The following is a 17,336-nucleotide window of genomic DNA, read 5'->3' as shown; positions in this document are numbered from 1 at the left end:
CACCTTCTTCTGGGTCTCTTTATTACATCGGAACAGCTGCTAGTGTTAGGAAAGTCTCATATTTGAGCCAAGATCTTGTTCCCTGTAACTTTTGTTACCTGGTCCTAGTCCTTCAAATCCTCGGTTCCATAAAGATCAAGAATAACTGTCTCAGATGATGATCTTTTTCAAACCTCTTTTTTTGTTTAGTCTACTCATCCCTATTTCAACTGTTTCTCAGATAGTTTTGAATTTTTTTGTCCTTTCTGAACATGTCCTAGTTTATCTTGTACCTCTTAAAGTACCACAGTTAAATACAAGTGCGCTCTTCTTGAAAGTTTTACTTTAAAGGGATTGGCTGTCCAAAGATGAGGACTAGCATCAGACACATTGAAAGTACATCCTTTCCTGTGACCTGTCAAACTCCTTTTATCTCCATTCTACTTTGTATTGCATTACATTATTATCTCATCATTTTTCTTTTTCATAGGTAGACTGTTGGCTCACTGTGCCAGTCCACTAAAGTATTTTAGAATTTCATGCTGGCAGAGGTAGAAGACCTCTTAGAAACCATCTGGTCCAATGCTGCCCTTGTCCAAACGGAGACTTCAAGGCCCTGGAGAGAAACATTAGTGACAGAAATGGGGATGGAGTCAAAATTGCTTAATTCCTAGACTCATGACTCTCTACATTTTTATTTGAGCTATTCTCCCATTTACCTGACTGCTGTACACAAGAAGCAGTCTCATTTTTGGTATCTGTGATGAAAAGATGTTTGTTGATTCTGAAACCTAGGCCATCTCCCAGGAGTACTCAAGATCAGGGTGGGGAAGAGGCTTAAAGGGGTTTAAAATTCCCAAGATGTGTTGCTGTGTGGGAAGAGATTCTGTCTATTAATAGGAAACAGAAAAGTTTGGAATGTGTTTGGACAGAGTCCATTTTTTGAAAAATATAGAGAAGAGGCAACAGTCTCTAAGAAATTGTGAAATCAGAGGGTTGGAGACTGTAGTGGGGAAGAGAGTAAAAGGACTTTCCTCACCACCCCCAAAAAAATAGTCCCAAGTTCTCATTAAGAGGATGATTTTTATTTTAGCCTGATGGTGCAAGGAGGCTGGTAGGTCTGCACTCCAATGTACAGAGAATTGAACTTGATGCTATAGCTCAAACTGAGCAGGTCAAGTTCTTGTTTCATATGTCCCCAAGATTTCTGTACCTACTGCATGTGTAAATTATCTTCTGTTTATCAAGATATATTTGCCTATTCTTTTGCCTTTCATCTTCCCTCACAAGTTTGCCCTCTGCCTAGAAGCTATAGGGTGAAGAACAAGTAATTCTGGGTCAGTGTGGACCTAGGTGAGCCCACAACCTTTTTTTATTAAATTCTCATAAGAACCCAGTGAAGCAAGTATGATTACCGCCATTTTCCAGAGAAGAAATGCAGGTTCATGTAAATAAGCTTTTCCAGAGTCATACAACTAATAAAAGGCAGGACATTTTTGAATATAGGTCTGTTTGATGTCAAAACCCAGGCTTTGAGAAGTAAATAAGAACTCACTTTTGTCACCAGAAAAACCTGGATTGAGATTCTAATTGTGTTACTTACCAGCTGTGTGATCTCAGACATTTCAACCTTTTAAGCTTCAGTGTCCCTATGAAAAAATGAAGATTGTACTAAGATCTCTATCTTAGTGTTGTTGCAAGAATTGGATGGGAAAAATTATGTAAAGCTTTTAGCACAATACCTGAAACACAGTAATGGTCAGTAAATAATATCTATTATTAATAATAATAATAGTTATAAAACATACTTCCTAAAAGCTAAGTCCAATGACTTTTTGAGTCTGTCAAGGGAAATGTCATTTTGCCATTTCAGGTTTCTTTCTAATCTGTTTTGCAAACAAAATGTATGGAGAAGATAATATGATATTGTTTTTAAAGTTTAACTAACAATGGTCCTATATGTGTGTTTATTTTTGTCTGATTCTTCACGTACATACAGAAGAGATTCTTTTTACTAGTTTAATGCCTTTCTTGATGCTTTTACCTTCTGGGTTAAAAATAATTCAGTAAGTTCTTTTGATAAAGTAGGAAAATTCTTTAAGATGGTTGAATTGTGTGAAGTGATAAATGATTTTCTCCTTGTTGTTCATTCATAGCGTTGTTGAGTACATGATTTAGTTTCCATAAGAATTTTACTTCCTCTTCTTCCTCATTCCTCATCTTTTATGTATGCTTATCCCTCGTAAATGTCTTCCTCAAATCGTTTCTCATTTTATCTTTCCATTGACCCTGTGGGTTAGGTGATTTTATTATTAAGTTTTCACAGAGATAGAAACTGAGACACAAAGAGGGTGAGCAACTTGGCCAAGGGTAAAAGGGAAGGCTGAGTTACACTTAGGATTCAAAGAAAGCTGAAATGGCAAAATGGCATTTCCCTTAACAGACTTAAAAAGTCACTGAGGGGCCAGCCCAGTGGTGTAGTGGTTAAGTTCATGAGCTCCACTTTGGTGGCCTGGGATTCGTGGGTTCAGACCCCGGGCACAGACATATACACTAGTCATCAAGCCACACTGTGGTGGCATCCCATGTACAAAAAAATTAGAGGAAGATGCGCACAGATGTTAGCTCAGGGCCAATCTTCCCCACCAAAAAGAAAAACAACAAAAAAAGTCAATGAAACCACAATTCACTTGGACTTAGCCTTGAGGCAGTATATTTTATAACTAATATCTTAAAAGGTATCATTTCATACCTTATCATATAATATCGATTTTTTTCAAGTCTCAGAATAGTACATATTTGTCTAAGAATATGATCAATCAAATTTATTCTTAAAATAGCCTGTACTCCTGATGAAATTAATTCTCTAAATTTTCCATTATCTTTGCTTTCAATAATTTTTCTTTTATAATCCTTTTTTCCTATCTAAAAGTTAAAAATTACCAGCATTTCTAAACAGCATTTCTCATTTACTATAAATCTTTAAGCTGTGTTCTTTCCATATCTAATTCCATTGCTTGGCTGCAGAACATCCTGAATTGCCACCACATAATCACATAGGAGTATACAGTTATTCTTCTGTTTCTCATTTGAAGGATTAACATTATAACTATATGCACGAGTTTCTCTCAATGGACTGTGATTGATCTGCAGGAGAGGAAGTGTTATATCATCTTCATATCCCCAGGGCCTAACAGAGAATGGTACCCCTAAAAGGACTCAGTAAATTCTTTAAGTGCTGATTGGGAAAGCAATATAACTAATGCAAATTAATTGTGAACATTTTTTTTAGGAATCTTTATTTTGGTTTCCTGTGCCATACATTCATTTACCTGGGGGGCATAATATTATTTGGTAAATATTCAGTGCTGCACATGTGAAATCTCCCCCAAAAGATTCCTTCCTTCTGTGTTTCACTGAGGAAACTGACCAGCTCTTCTACCCTAGGCTTCATCAAGGCAGAAATGTCACAGTAGACTAGGGGCCTGTGGTGTTACAGGAGTTATGCCAAAAAAATAGTGGCTAATAAGATATTAAGACATTATCTGCCTTGGAATGATTGGTTTTATTACAGGGAGCTGGATATCAGAGTGTGCAACACACACATTTAGTTCGTGCAGCCTCCTTTCACGCACGCGGCCCTGCCTGGACTTTGATTTCATTGCTCTTGCTTTCCTTTACTTCAATTTTGCTATCACCTCTCCATCCTTCTCCCTCTATTTCTGTATCTCCCTCGGCTGTGATCTGAATGCTTGTGTCACCCCCAATATTCATTTGCTGAAACCTAGCCTGCAAGATGACAGTACTAGGAGGTAGGGCCTTCGAGAAGTGATTAGATCATGAAGGCAGAGTCCTCATGAATGGAATTAGTGCTCTTATAAAAGAGGCCCCAGAAAGCTTCCTGGCCCCTTCCCACACGCGAAGTTATAGCAAAAAGATAGCTATCTCGAAAGGTGGCCTTCACCAGACACAAATCTGCCAGTACCATGATCCTGGCCTCCCAGCCTTCCGAACTGTGAGAAACAAATGTTTGTTCTTTACAAGCCACTCAGTTTATGGTACTCTGTAACAGCAGCCAGAAAGGACTGAGACACCTTCTGACTCTCTCTCTCAATCTCCACGTCATTTCCTCTTTCCCCTGACCCCCTCTTATTTTCTCCACTTTCCAGCCTTCTATAAGGTGACATTTGGGGTTTGAGTCAAGCCACTTTCCATGAATATATGTGATACAGAGCAAACTCCAAGAAAGCTAAGAGTCACGGTGGATAACTTTTAAATGATTGGGTTTGGGTACTTTCCCAGCTGAATGAGAAATATATTAATTCTGGAGTCTGGAGTTCACAACTGAAAGGTGTTAGTTTATATTGCTAAAGCAACCTGTCCTGTCACGTTCGAACAAGTAGAGAGAAGCCGGATCCTCTGGTCTTTCTTACAAGCTCATCTAGTGCAGCCACAAGGGAGGACCAACTATGGGATGTAAGTCCAGTGATTTGCATCTTGGAGAAAGAGGCCCTATTTCCAATGGATTTCCCCTCATAAAAGGTGTTAAACTATAGCCAAACTTTTTTATAAATACCATGATTCATCAGTGGGCACATTGTCATCTAGCATAGATTGTCAAAAACTTCATTTGTACTTGTCTAACCTTAATGTCAGTTATCTTAAATATGGCTAAATGCCTAAATCAGTGGTTCTCAATGAGGGGTGATTACCCCCAAGAGACATTTTGCAACGTATGGAGACATTTTTTTGTTGTCACAGCTTAGAGGTGGGTGGGATATGTTGCTGCTGCTATGTAGTAGGGAAAGCCCAGGGATGCGGCTAACCACCCTAAAATGCACAGAACAGTCCACCACAACAAAGAATTATTCATCCTCAAATATCAACAAGCCAAGGTTGAGAAGCTCCAGTTAATGCCTATTAAGCTGAAAACTTGCCGACTCCACTGTGTAACTGAGCTCTTGGTAATCCTATAGAAATAATGATTGATTGCAAAAGTTTGTCTCCCTAGTGGCATTTCTCAATGTCATGTGCAAGAATCAAATATTCTCTATTGATCCTGGATTCAATCTGAAAAATATTATTAAGACATATCTCTTGCTTCGGTGGGGAAATAATTAGTACACTCTTCTAGATTATTCTTTGATACTATAATTTAAGATCATTTTTAAAAATAGCCAAATCTGGTTTTAAGGTGATTCACTGTGTCTGGAGTCCTAATTATGTGTTGATTTCTTCATGCAAGCCTATTGATCTTGGCAGAGTGAAAGCTAAAAATTTAGCATTCAAGCAAGAAGAACAAATCAAAATTGGCTCAATTAACTTCTTGTGATTCAGGGTTTGTTAACAGTTTCTCTGTTTTGTTTTGGGTTTATTTATTTTATTATATCTTTTGCCTTTCTCCATTCCTTCCTAGAATTCCAGCATAATTACACTGTAATCTTCAGCAGTGTCCCGTTACTTGCACAAAAACTGAATCCATCATTTGCAGATAATGAATTCCAGCAGGATCATTCTGATAGCACCAAACTTCTGGAAAATCTGACATGTTGGATCTCCCTCCTTCTGGCTCTTATTCCTTCATTTCTCTTCCAAGGAAGATTCCTTGCCTCATTCATTTTCATTAGGCTTTTTTGGAGAACAGTATTAACCCAGGCTCTCGTTTCTGAATTTTTTCCAGAAGTAGTCAGAATAGTAGCGTGAGGAATAACACTGCATAAGGTAACTTTTATTTGCAGGGTCTCTTCCATTTAGTGAATAATTTAAGTGGCACGCTATGTGTTTCATTTTAATTTTGTCAAGGTTATCATTTCAGGATGGGTCTTACAAATAATGGTCATCGGCAATGTCATAGAGGTGGGACTCAGGGTTCTTGGACTCTAATCCTGGCTTTCCCATTAAATTGCTGAATAAATTTGGACAACTTGATTCTCTTTTGGACTTTATTTTCCCATCTGTAAAATGGGATGGTTGAAACACTAATGTTCCATGAACATGGCAGGGAGCAGTTGCAGAAAGATGGGGAGCTGCGAGGGGAGGAGAGCATCTTTCTCAACACAAGCCCAACGCTTGCACAAAGCATATAGGGAAAAGGGACAGAAAATGAGTTTCCTAGAAGTAGATGCCCAGGTCTGTGCATCAGATGAAATAAGAGGCTCTATGGCCTTCATTGTGTTAGAGTCAGAAACCTGACATGGCCTCTACCCAGACTGTTTTTCTCTTCCCTCTATTGATCCCCTCCATGCTCTCCTTTGCAGATGTAATTTACTTTGTAAATCACCAAGATGACAAGGAATGGAGAGGAGAGGGAGAAAGTGAGAAAAGAGTATAGAAAACAAAGTAAGGAAGAAAGAGGCATGGTCAAGTGAAATCAGCTTCCTCTGACAATGGTCAGCAGTTGTCTTCACTTCTAAAAACCGAAAATCATGCACACAGCACTAAAGCATACTCAGAGGGCTGACTCCACGTCATTTTTTAAAGATGTGTTTGGGCCATTTGGCAAACAAGGGCCACGTTTCATGGAAATTACATAGCTAGGAAGTCAGACGGGAAAGGAGGGATGAATACAAGGACAGAAAAAGAATTACAGGATAAAAACTGAATGGAAAAAAAGACAAGAGAAATGATTTTTCCTAATGAGAAATGCAAAACTTTCCACCAGACGACTATGACTCTTGGCCGAGTGGCCTATGTATCATGTGAATGAAAATGCAAGGTGGGTGAGGCAGTCCAGGAGGCTCTGCCTTGTGTCTGCTCTGTCTCTGAAGGCTACTGGTCCACTGCAGGTCTCAGCAGCACCGCTGATTCACCACACTACCCCTCAGGGGACAGCCATGCCCATGACCTGAGACAGCAACCAGCACTGGACTGTGACCTAGGATTGCTACATTGTGGGACCAGCTCCACTTGCTGACCCAACCTGATTTGTCATGGAACCTCTGAGGCCTGTGTCATTGGCTATTAAGTGACAAGGATAGACTTCTTCATGATCTCCATGGGTCCCTCAAGCTGTAGCATTTTTATAGTTCCAACAATCATCGCTCCTGACACTTGCTAGACCACATTTCTTGAGCAAATACTTATCCCTCCCTCTCTCACCCCTACTTCACTGCCCCAAACCAATCATTTTACTCGAAGAGAATGAGTTGAACAAGATGCTCTCTTGGAGCACCTTCCAGCTCTAAGATCTATGATTCTAAGAAATCCACAGTTGACTCAATTCCTTAGCCATACAAAAGAATCATTATTATACCAAATCTGATAAATTTTAATGTTAGGTGAACCCATCCACCTTTCAGAATTTTTCAAGCCTGACCCATAAAGCAAGCTGACATTTTATGAAACATTCCCAAAAGAATTCCTCATAGCTATCCCTTTGGAGTTTATCAGTGAGCAAATGATTAATTAGTGACAGAACACATTTGATTCTCAGAGATGGGACCTGTGAAGAGAGACAAGCAGTTCATTACTTTCCTTTATTAAAACCTGAAGGGAATTCCTGATTCACCAGACTGAGATAGGAGAAAACTTGTAAGCAGTTGCTATCCTCATCTAATTGAATTTTAAGCCTCTGTGGCACTTACTGTTTGTAGTGGAAATGGATGACTGATAAAGAGAGCTGACAGGGCCTTCAAATGGACAACCTCCTATGAGGAAACAATTGAGATTCTAACTCCTTAGCACACAGGACCTAAGAGCTGGTTAGACAACGAATCTCCCAGGTTTCCTTCCTAAGGAGTGGAACGGAAAGACAGTGACCAGTGGATTTTGATGATTCAAGCACAAAAAAAGGCCCAACTGTAGGAAGAAAAAAAAAAGCCTCATCCGCTGAGGAAATAACCACAAGGACAATTTCAGAACAACTATTTCAAGACATAAAATCAACTTCTTATTTGAAACAATTTGGAGACAAAATGTACATAGCCTACACACAGGTAAAAAAATTTAAATACGGGATTGGGGAGAGGTTTTACTCTGAACTAACAGGATCTATATCATGCAGTTGTGGCCTAGGATTTCAATTTTATTTTTGTTCAGGCATTCATTCTAGAAAGAGAAAGAAGTTGATAAAGCAGAAGAAGAGAGAGAAAATTCCTTGAACTTACTCTTTTTCTTTTCTAGAAACCACTAATAAAATAGATTATGGTCAAGAAAATGGGAGTTTAGGGGGATGACTAGCGGGGAGAAGGATGCCTAACTTAATTACATTTCCGTTTCTCCCCGTTTACTCTTGAGAAGAAAAACAAAGGTCAAATGGCACAAAGCACCAACTCAGAAACAAAACACACAGGGGCAAGCTCATTTTAAGGAAAAGAAAATAAACAGCACTAGTTTTTGGGGTTTTTTTTTTCCTTAAATGGCTGGGAACAGTGGGACAAAAACAGATACTGCCAGAGTATTCCTGATTATAAAACACACAGATAAGAAGAAAAAACTCTCTTACGTTTGTTTAAATTCAACAAATGTACAGAAAGCAGGTACAATGTGTCAAGGATTTTCTGAAGCATCGTTTTCCATAATAAGAATTAAATTAGGAAAAAAGGTGGAGAAGGGAAAGGAGGTTTGCAACATTAGCCAGAACTTGCAAGTAGAAAAAAGTGAGAAGTCAGGCAATCTACAGTCCTTCTGCAACTTTCTCCCCCAACTGACCAGGCAGGAAATCAAATACCTAATGTGGGAAACGTCCTGCCACCACACAGAAATCTTTCTCCCCAATACTTCCTACACAAAGAACCAACTTATTATTCATTCAACAAACATATACTGAGCATTTACTGCTACTGCCCCCTGTTTTAGCTATTTCAGGGGAATATAGAAGCTGAGGACCCAACTCAGACATAGTGAACCTAAATCTCTAATTTTAAATCATACTTTTTAATGCTCCAGATGATTAGTAATAATCATCTATCTAATAATCATCCAGATCTGGAAACTCTTACTTTAGGAGATGCAAAAATGACTAAGACAGTTCTTGATTTCAAGGAGCCCAAACAAGTGATAGGCAAATATATGAATTTCTCCGAAACAAGGTTAAAAATGAAATATGATGTGAGAGGAACGAATTCCTTGCTGTGGGCATTCAGAGGCGGGAGAAATGATGGACTGTTGGCAGCTGCAGAGGGAGTGAAAGAGGGCCTCACAGAAATAGGTGTATTTGTGTTAGTATAGCTAACATTTGAATGTGACAGAAGCAGGAGGAAAAATCTATTATTGTGACTAATAGTAAGAAGAAACACATCTCCAGTGTTTATTGAGAAATAGGCCCTGTCCTGGGCACTTTATGTAAAGGCTCTCTTAAACCTAATCTAAACCAATCAGGTAGGTCCTGCTATTTCCCCATTTTGCGGATGGGGAAACTAAAGCTCAGAAAGTTTAATTTGCTTATAGTCACACAGCTAGAGATCGAAGAGCTAAAGTTCAACCCCAGATCTACCCCATTCCAGAGCCTGCATGCCCCCCAAAGAAAAATAAACAAAGCCCAGATGTGCAAAAGAGTCAGCCTCATGAGACCAAGCATCCATTGTTCCCTTTGGCTGCAAGCTGGCAGAGTAGGGGAAGATAGGGTGGGAAGGTGAAAGGGGAGCCAGGCTGTGGATGAAGCATTAAACTATTTGGCTTTATATGGTAGCAAGGGGAAACCACTGAAGGTTCTAAGCAAAGAATACTCCGATAGAACTCTATCTTAGGTTTTAGGTTGTGAATCATGAGTTAAGTCTACAATCCTAAATGATAAAAATCAAAGTTTGAAGAGTCTCGCCCTGCCTTTAAACAAAAAAGTGTGGGTAGGAGCTAAGTAGAATACAGCCCCATAGCTGTCCAGATGAATTTTCAACACACCAGTCCTTAAGGAAGATTCTACAGAACATATCTTCAGATAAATGTAGTGAGTGTCTATTACCCCACAGGACAAGGACCTGCTCAAACCTGGAGCTGTCCAAATCTGGCATAAGGATAGCCCTGAGGACTGCAGCCTTCCCTGAGACCCGAGGTAACCCCGTGGGGCAGTGGGCACACACAGGCAGGGGCAAGTAGGCAGAGCCCAGACTTCTAACTCCCTAAGCTCATCTTATCTAATCAAGTTGGCTCTGCCTCTAAATATGTGACACTGGGCAAGCCCTTGTCCCTCTCCGGATCTCCCTTCCCTCATCTGTGAAATGAGAAATTGAACTCACTAGGACTTGGATTTCGTAATTCTCAATCCTTCTTCCCCTCCAACACATCAACATAAAGGATGCGCTTCCATCAGTGGCTCACTAACCAGGAGCGGGTGGAGGAGCAGCATCTCCCGAGAGCTTCTACAGTTTGTAAACCCTGAGCTGAGAATAACTGTAGCCCCTTATCTCTAGGAAGCCTGCTAGTGCTGATTGTATTAGAGGATGCACAATTCTCAAATCCTGGCTGCAAAGTCCTCAACAAATTCAATCTGGCCCAGGATTATCCTGCTCAAGTACAAACTGGATCACTGACGTCAAAAGTACCTCAACAACACAAAGGACAATATCATATCCAGGCCCACACAGGGAACTCCTCATTCTAGCATCAGGTAATGAACACTTTAACATCCACACCTGTCAGAGACCGAGGATGCTTTGTTATTATGTGAGAGTTTTGTTTTGCTTTTAAAGGATGGAGTCTGCAAGCCTGTGTGTGCGTGTGTTTATGAGTAAAACTACCAGGAAGCCAAGCAGAGACTAAAATTGTGGAGTTCGTGGGGAAAAGGAGGGAGGAACCACGATGTATCTTAACAGTTGTTCACAAAGACACTCCTGCAAACTCCAACCACCAAAAGTGAATTTCCAAAGGGATAACAATACTTCCCCCTTAAGAGATTATCCTACCTAGATCAAAAAACTTCGCCTGTTGGAGGAGAGGTGAATAGGGAGAAGATGCAAGACTTGTTCTGCTCTCAGAAACACTGCTGGTAAAACAGAAATTAGCACATGAATTCACATATTTTTGAAAGGACTTTTTAAACTCCATCCGTTCATCTGACCACACCCAGTAGTTCACCCACAGAGGTGCCCAGGAGTGACGAATTCCTGTAATCAATTCACTGCAAAAATTTGAGGTATGTTAAACCAACAGCTTCACCTTCTTTGACCTCCAACCAGGGGACAGGAGCAGGAGAATGACTAATAAACATTAACATTGACATTGAAGTGAGCTTAATTACACAAAGAAACCCACATTTTGAGAGTTACCTCATGGTTATTTATTTTTATAGGACTGAACATGAATATGCATTCCTTCTCCAGACCTAAGAAAGGAAAATCTACCCAAGATGTGAGACAGAACTATCAGCAGGACTGCCAACCTGACATCTGAGACGCCCAGGAAAACTGTGCTACAGGAACCAAACTCAACTACTCACGCTCTCCTCTGGGAACCAGCTTAGGACATCTGTCAGGTACTCAAGGTTCCCTTTCTGCCTACTATTGACTGATTTCTGCAAGACCACCAAAAACTGTGCCACTCATTTAAAAGAAATATGACTTACACTTAATACATGCCTTAGCAAATCCATGAGGAGGCACAAGCAAGTAGAAGACACATTCTGGAAAGGATTCAGGCTTTCTCCTTATTTCTTGCCCAAGATACTAGTCTAGTGAACTCCAGCACCCTAGCCCCAGCACTGGGAGTTAAGAGTTTGTCTCAGCTATGATTTCTTGAACTCTATCAACAACCACAAATCTCCAGAGAGCCCTAGCACCTGTGAGGGCAAAGACCTTGTGGGATGAGCCGCAGAAGGCATCTGGACATCTGCACATGCTGTGTCTTTTCGCCACTCCAGAAATGCAGCCTGCTCTGTTGGCTGGCACTACCAACCAACTCCCAAAGCAGCTACTTCTCCAACAGCTGTAGAAGAGACATTGATATACTGACATAGAAAGGCAGAGGGGGAAGAAAGTGTAAGTTCAGAGCACCATGGGCAAGTGAGAGGGGGGGGAATTGAGGAACACAGGCTAATCTGCTGATGCGTCCAGATAGATCTTCAAATTGTGGAAGTGGGGAAAACGCCAATATACCCTCCTGACACTAACTTCAGGCAATCTGAATACACAAAAATGAAATGAGAAGGAGAGTACTGGGTGTCTGAAGTCGACTAACCTGGTCCAAAGCTCACCTCCAGAAATTGGATGCCTTCTATCAGAGGAGAAAAGGTCAGCGCTTTGGGTAGATACTTTTAGCGAGATTGCCTCACACAGTCACTTCTTCCACACATACCTTCTCTTTCACCTTTGATCTTTACTTTTTTGTAGGCAGGGTATAGGGAGGATGAGGGAGTGGAAGCGGAAGAGAAACGCGGGTGAGGCTAGACCAAGAACTGAAGCAAGAGAAGACCTTATACTGGACTCAGTTCCGCCAAGGTCTCAGAAATTAGTGCCGAACGGGTACTTTAAACATCATCTTTTCGGTACAGTCTTCTGTTTGAGAGAGAAGCTGCTGCAGAAAGAGCTAACGGCTTGCCCAGGGTCATCTAGTGTTAGTTACAGAGCTCGGGCCACCAGATATCTAGATCTACAAACACGAGGCAGAAACGATAAAGGAGACCCGATCTGAAAGGCTAACGAGCAGAGCGAAGGCAAGGAGACAGGAGCGGTGGTGAGGGCTGCAGAGAGCATCCCGGGACCCCAGGGAGCCTTAGGTGTGCGCTCGGGGTACCTTGATGTAGGCCCGCTGCAGGTAGTTGTAGGGCACTCTGCGCTGGAAGTCGCTGCGCACATCCTCGCTGACGCGGTGGCGGGACGCGGGTCCCCCGAGGCGCTGGGACTCGCAGCTGCGGTAGCAGCGCGCCCGCTCGAGCACGGCGCGGAAAAAGGGCAGCTCGGCCCCGGGCCCGGCGCCGGGGGGCGCGAGCGGGCGACGCGCGGCGCAGTGGCGGGCGCAGCGGGCGCGGATCTCCTGCAGGCGCCGGTGGCTGCGCAGCGCCGCTTCCAGGTCGCGCACGGCTAGCTCGTAATCCCCGCTGTAGTAGGCGGCCACGCCGCTGGCGTAGAGCAGGTCGAAGGGCTGCAGAGGCCCGGGCTCCAGCGCCGGGGGCCCGCCCCACAGCGGCTGCGGTAGCAGCAGCAGCAGCAGCAGCGGCAGCGGCGCCCAGATGCGCTCCCGCATCCTCCGCCGGGAGAAGCGCGGGACGGCCACGCTCCCAGTAGGCTCCGGGCACCTGGCGGCCAGGCCCCGTCTGCCACCTCCGTGGGCAAGAGCGCCAGCCCCGCCGCGATCCGGCTGCCCTGCGAGCCTCAGGTGACCGCGCGCTCCGCGCACTGAGAGGCGGAGGCCGGGTCCGCCGGCCGCTCTTAAAGGGACGCCCACAGCTCACACGCTCCTCCTGCTGCCAGGGCTCCGCGAGCCGCTCGCTGGCGCTCAGCGCGCGCCCTGCAGGCTCCCGACCGCAGCCGCCGGGCTGCCAAGGGCTGCACACCCACGAGCCAGCCAGAGAGCGAGCGCCGCTGGAGGCCACGGGGGGCGTAGAGCTTTGCACGTGGGGATCCCTCTAGGTTGTAGAGTGGATATGATTACTCCTTTTTGAGAGAGAAAGAAAATCCAGCTTAGTGGGGTTAGGGCCCTAGTCATTTTCTAGATTTCGTCCATGACCTCGCAGTTTGCAGAGCCCTTCACCTTCAGAGGAAGCGCTGAAGCTCAATCAGGCTGTGAGGAAAGCACTGGAGGGCCGATCAGCTCAGCTACGGAAGCTTGAGGAGAAAAGTGCTTAGTCCAAGTTTACAGAACTGCGAAAAGGCAAAGGAAGGACTCACGCCTGAGCTATGGAGTCAAAGCTTATTGTTCCCTCTCTCGGGGATGGTCTCTCCCTTGCCTTCTCATCCTACTTTGTATGGGTGTGGGTCTGTGCATTGGAACAGGGGGTAGGCACTTGCGAGGAGCAATAAATAGCCCGCCTTTCTGTGCAGACAGCGGTATTATAGGACCCAGAGAAGTGTTGGTGGAAGGAGCGACTCTTCTTACAGTTCTGCCTCCCTCGGTTTGCCAACCATGTGACCCTGTGCAACTTGAGCCTCAGTTTCCTCATCTACAACAGCCAAACGTTCCAACACGTCCAATGGTTTTCAGATATAAATTCTTATTGTAAGAGTTGAACAACGAGGCCATTTAATAAATCCAGTACCCCCAGGACTTAAGCAGTAAGCATCAATCTAGGAATGGGAAAGCTGACAGAAATGGCTGCCAGACTTCAATGGACTAGCTGGAGGCTTTCCTGTTCCTCTGCATCTCCTCTCTCAAAAATACATTTTGAGCCAAGGTGTTCCCTCTTTCCTATTCCTTGGCTCCACGCTCTCCCAAGGATTCCTGAGAGCTTACACACTGGACCCTCGACTCCAGCCTGCCTCCTGGAGGCATTCCTGTGGTCTCCTATTGCCTGTGGCAATTTCACCAAAGTCTCCCTGGCCACTGAGATGGTGAGCGAGAAGGAAGGGGAATTGGGAAGAACCACATGTATCATCTAGTTGATATGAAGTTCCCAATGAAGGCTTTTGTATGGAATCACCACTACATCGAAGAGGCTGCCAGAGTTTCCTTCTCATTCCTTCATTCATTTTGTTGGGTTTGACCACTCTGACTGTGAACAGCCCTGGCTGTATAACTCAAAGGGACACCAAAGAATCATGCTCTTATTATTTTTCTCCAGCAAACCTCACTCATTTGGCTCATCCCACTGATGGAAAAGCTCTAGTTTAGGGCTGACTGTGTACTGAATGCCTTGGATGTTCAGTGTTCCAGAATTTGCACTTGGGTCTCTGCCCAGATTTTTTCTCTGGGGATTGTCTCTATTTTCAGATAAAGACTTTGGGGTCCAGAGTTATCAATCCACTTGTGGAAGGTTTTGAAGCCTACTAGGCTAGGAAGTCCTGCTGTAGGAGTAAGGACAAAGTGCCAGGATGCTGTGGTATATTCCATGACATTTTCATATCGTTTAATATATGTCAATTAAATTCTTATCTTTGGATACTTACTCTCAAAGTAGGTATTCTGGGGGATAGAAGAGATGAATAAGCCAGGGTCTTTATCCCTGGGAGTTCACAATGTTGTATAGAAGACAAATATGATGTACAGAACTATAATACAAGGTAGAATGTGGTAGGTGTTAGATTAGATTCAAAGTGCTATGGAAATACAGAGCCTGCAAAGATGGCTTCTGATGGAAGGATCCTGGAAACTTAGGGGAAGAATTGGCATTGGCACAGAGTGAAAGCTCACAGGCTGTATCCACACCAGAATTCCCGCTCATCCTCAAACTTGCCATGTGCTTTCAAATCTTCTACATGTCCTGCTACCTTATGTCCCTCTGACTTTGCAGAAAGCATTCAGTTGACATCTTAAATTTGCTTGATCATTGGAATCACCTGAGAAGGTAAAAATACTGATATCTGGCTCTCACTCTGAGAGGTTCTGACTTAATTGGTCTTGGGTATGGCCTGAGCATTGAGACTTTTTAAAGTTGTCTAAGTGCTTCTAATATGAAGCCAAGATTGAGAACCACTCATGTAGAGTCAATGCCACAGCCCAAAGGATAAATCTATGAGTCAGGGCTCCAGGTGCTATGGAGAATTCATGAGTCAGATGTACCATCCCTCAGATCTCACCTCCCCAAGAAGGACAATCTGATCTGCTTTTTTTTTTTTTTTTTTAAGATTTTATTTTTTCCTTTTATCTCCCCAAAGCCCCCCCGGTACATAGTTGTGTATTCTTCGTTGTGGGTTCTTCTAGTTGTGGCATGTGGGACGCTGCCTCAGCGTGGTCTGATGAGCAGTGCCATGTCCGCACCCAGGATTCGAACTAACGAAACACTGGGCCACCTGCAGCGGAGCGCGCGAACTTAACCACTCGGCCACGGGGCCAGCCCCAATCTGATCTGCTTTTTAAGGTTGGATCAGAACAAAAGTTTATGACTATATTATGATAAGAGCCATACAGGGTGGAGAAGTTGATTCCAGGCAATGCTGTGCCCAATGATGTCAACTCTGTGTTGAGAGTGACAGTCTTCCTTGGGTCTCTCGTACTCCTGAACATCTTGCTGGGTATACCAGGAATGCCCTTCTTCTTTACCTGGGCCATTTCTTAGACAACTGGATCCCAGCTCAGAGTTTCTGATTCACTAAGTCTGGGATGTAGCCCCAAAATGTGCATTTCTAACAAGTTCCTTGGTGATGCTCAGGCTCTTGGTGTAAGAATCATACTTTGAGAACCTCTTCATCAATACAATTCCTTATAAACAGTGGTTCTCAAACTTTATTGTGTATGAAAAAACTAATAAACAAAAACAGAGGCCCTGGCTTTTGAAGTAGGACCAAGTCTGGGCCTTTATGTTTTTATCAGGTTCCCCTAAGGATTCTGATACTCAACAAAGTTTGAGAACCACTGCTTCAATTAGTAATTCCCCCCCGGGAGACGTCTGACAATGTCTGGAGACTTCGTTGTTTGTCACAACTTGAAGAGCGGAGTACAGACATTCTGCTGGTATCTAATAGATGGAGGCTGGGGATGGTGTCAACTATCCCTCAATGCACAGGACAGCCTCCCACAGCAAAGAATTATCCAGCCTATAGTATCAACAGTGCCCAAATTGAGGAACCCTGCGATAGAACATAATTTGAGCACTGCAAGTCTTGTCCAATTCCCGTATTTTACAAATGAGGAAATTGAGGCCCACAGCTCACATAGATAAGCAGTGGCAAGAATATATACTTAATTTTATGTATCAAAATATAAAGCATGTGCGCTAAATGTCATGGAGCACTGGACCATAGTAGCTTTGTGAATTTTTTTAAAAGGGAAAGAAAACAAAAATGCCTGAAAGTAAGAAAGAAAGAAATGATGATTTGAGAAAAGAAGACATTGGAAGCATAAGATGCTGAAATGTCTGCTAAGATAGGTATGAACTGAGAGCCTGCAATTTCACTTTTGTTCCCCATTCCTTACAGATTCAGAGAATAGCCAAAACACAAGAGAATCCATCCAAAAGTTTTAAAAGGGATTCAATCACTCCCTTTTTTATTATATTTGGAATAAATCATAACAGAAGCTTGAATTTCCTTTTGACTTCTGTTTACAAGTCAACAGCATCATCGCACCTATTTGCTTGAGGGAACCTCCAGCAGGAAAGAATTCAGAGAAGAGAAGATCTTCAGATGCTTCTTGTTTTCCCCGTATTAGCTTAGCTTTTTGAAAGCTGACTTCTCTCTTTCCTGCAAAATCCTTATGGAACAATAAAAAGTGTACTCAGACTTCAGCGGTAGACTTAATCGTTACTTTCGATAGGCAAGTCTAATACTAGTTTATTTTGATCACGTGTAACCAGGGCTCTTGCTTGCCTAGGACATCTTTGATTTGTTTGAAAT

The 17,336-nt window shown here is 43.0% G+C and overlaps 1 protein-coding gene across 1 annotated transcript in view; it reads right to left on the bottom strand.

Moving 5' to 3' along the window:
* P3H2 (prolyl 3-hydroxylase 2) overlaps positions 1-13,237 on the bottom strand; it is a 152,029-nt gene extending 138,792 nt beyond the window's left edge. Inside the window, exon 1 of the mRNA XM_046658491.1 lies at positions 12,643-13,237. Coding sequence (XP_046514447.1) covers positions 12,643-13,092 — 450 coding nt within the window. The 5' untranslated portion in view covers positions 13,093-13,237. The remainder of the gene's footprint in view (positions 1-12,642) is intronic.
* Between the last annotated feature and the right edge of the window lie 4,099 nt (positions 13,238-17,336).

The sequence above is a fragment of the Equus quagga genome, chromosome 4, assembly GCF_021613505.1.
Source record: "Equus quagga isolate Etosha38 chromosome 4, UCLA_HA_Equagga_1.0, whole genome shotgun sequence".
NCBI classification, from domain to species: domain Eukaryota; kingdom Metazoa; phylum Chordata; class Mammalia; order Perissodactyla; family Equidae; genus Equus; species Equus quagga.
Note: the sequence above shows the minus strand (reverse complement) of the source record. Positions and strands in the feature narration are given on the sequence as shown.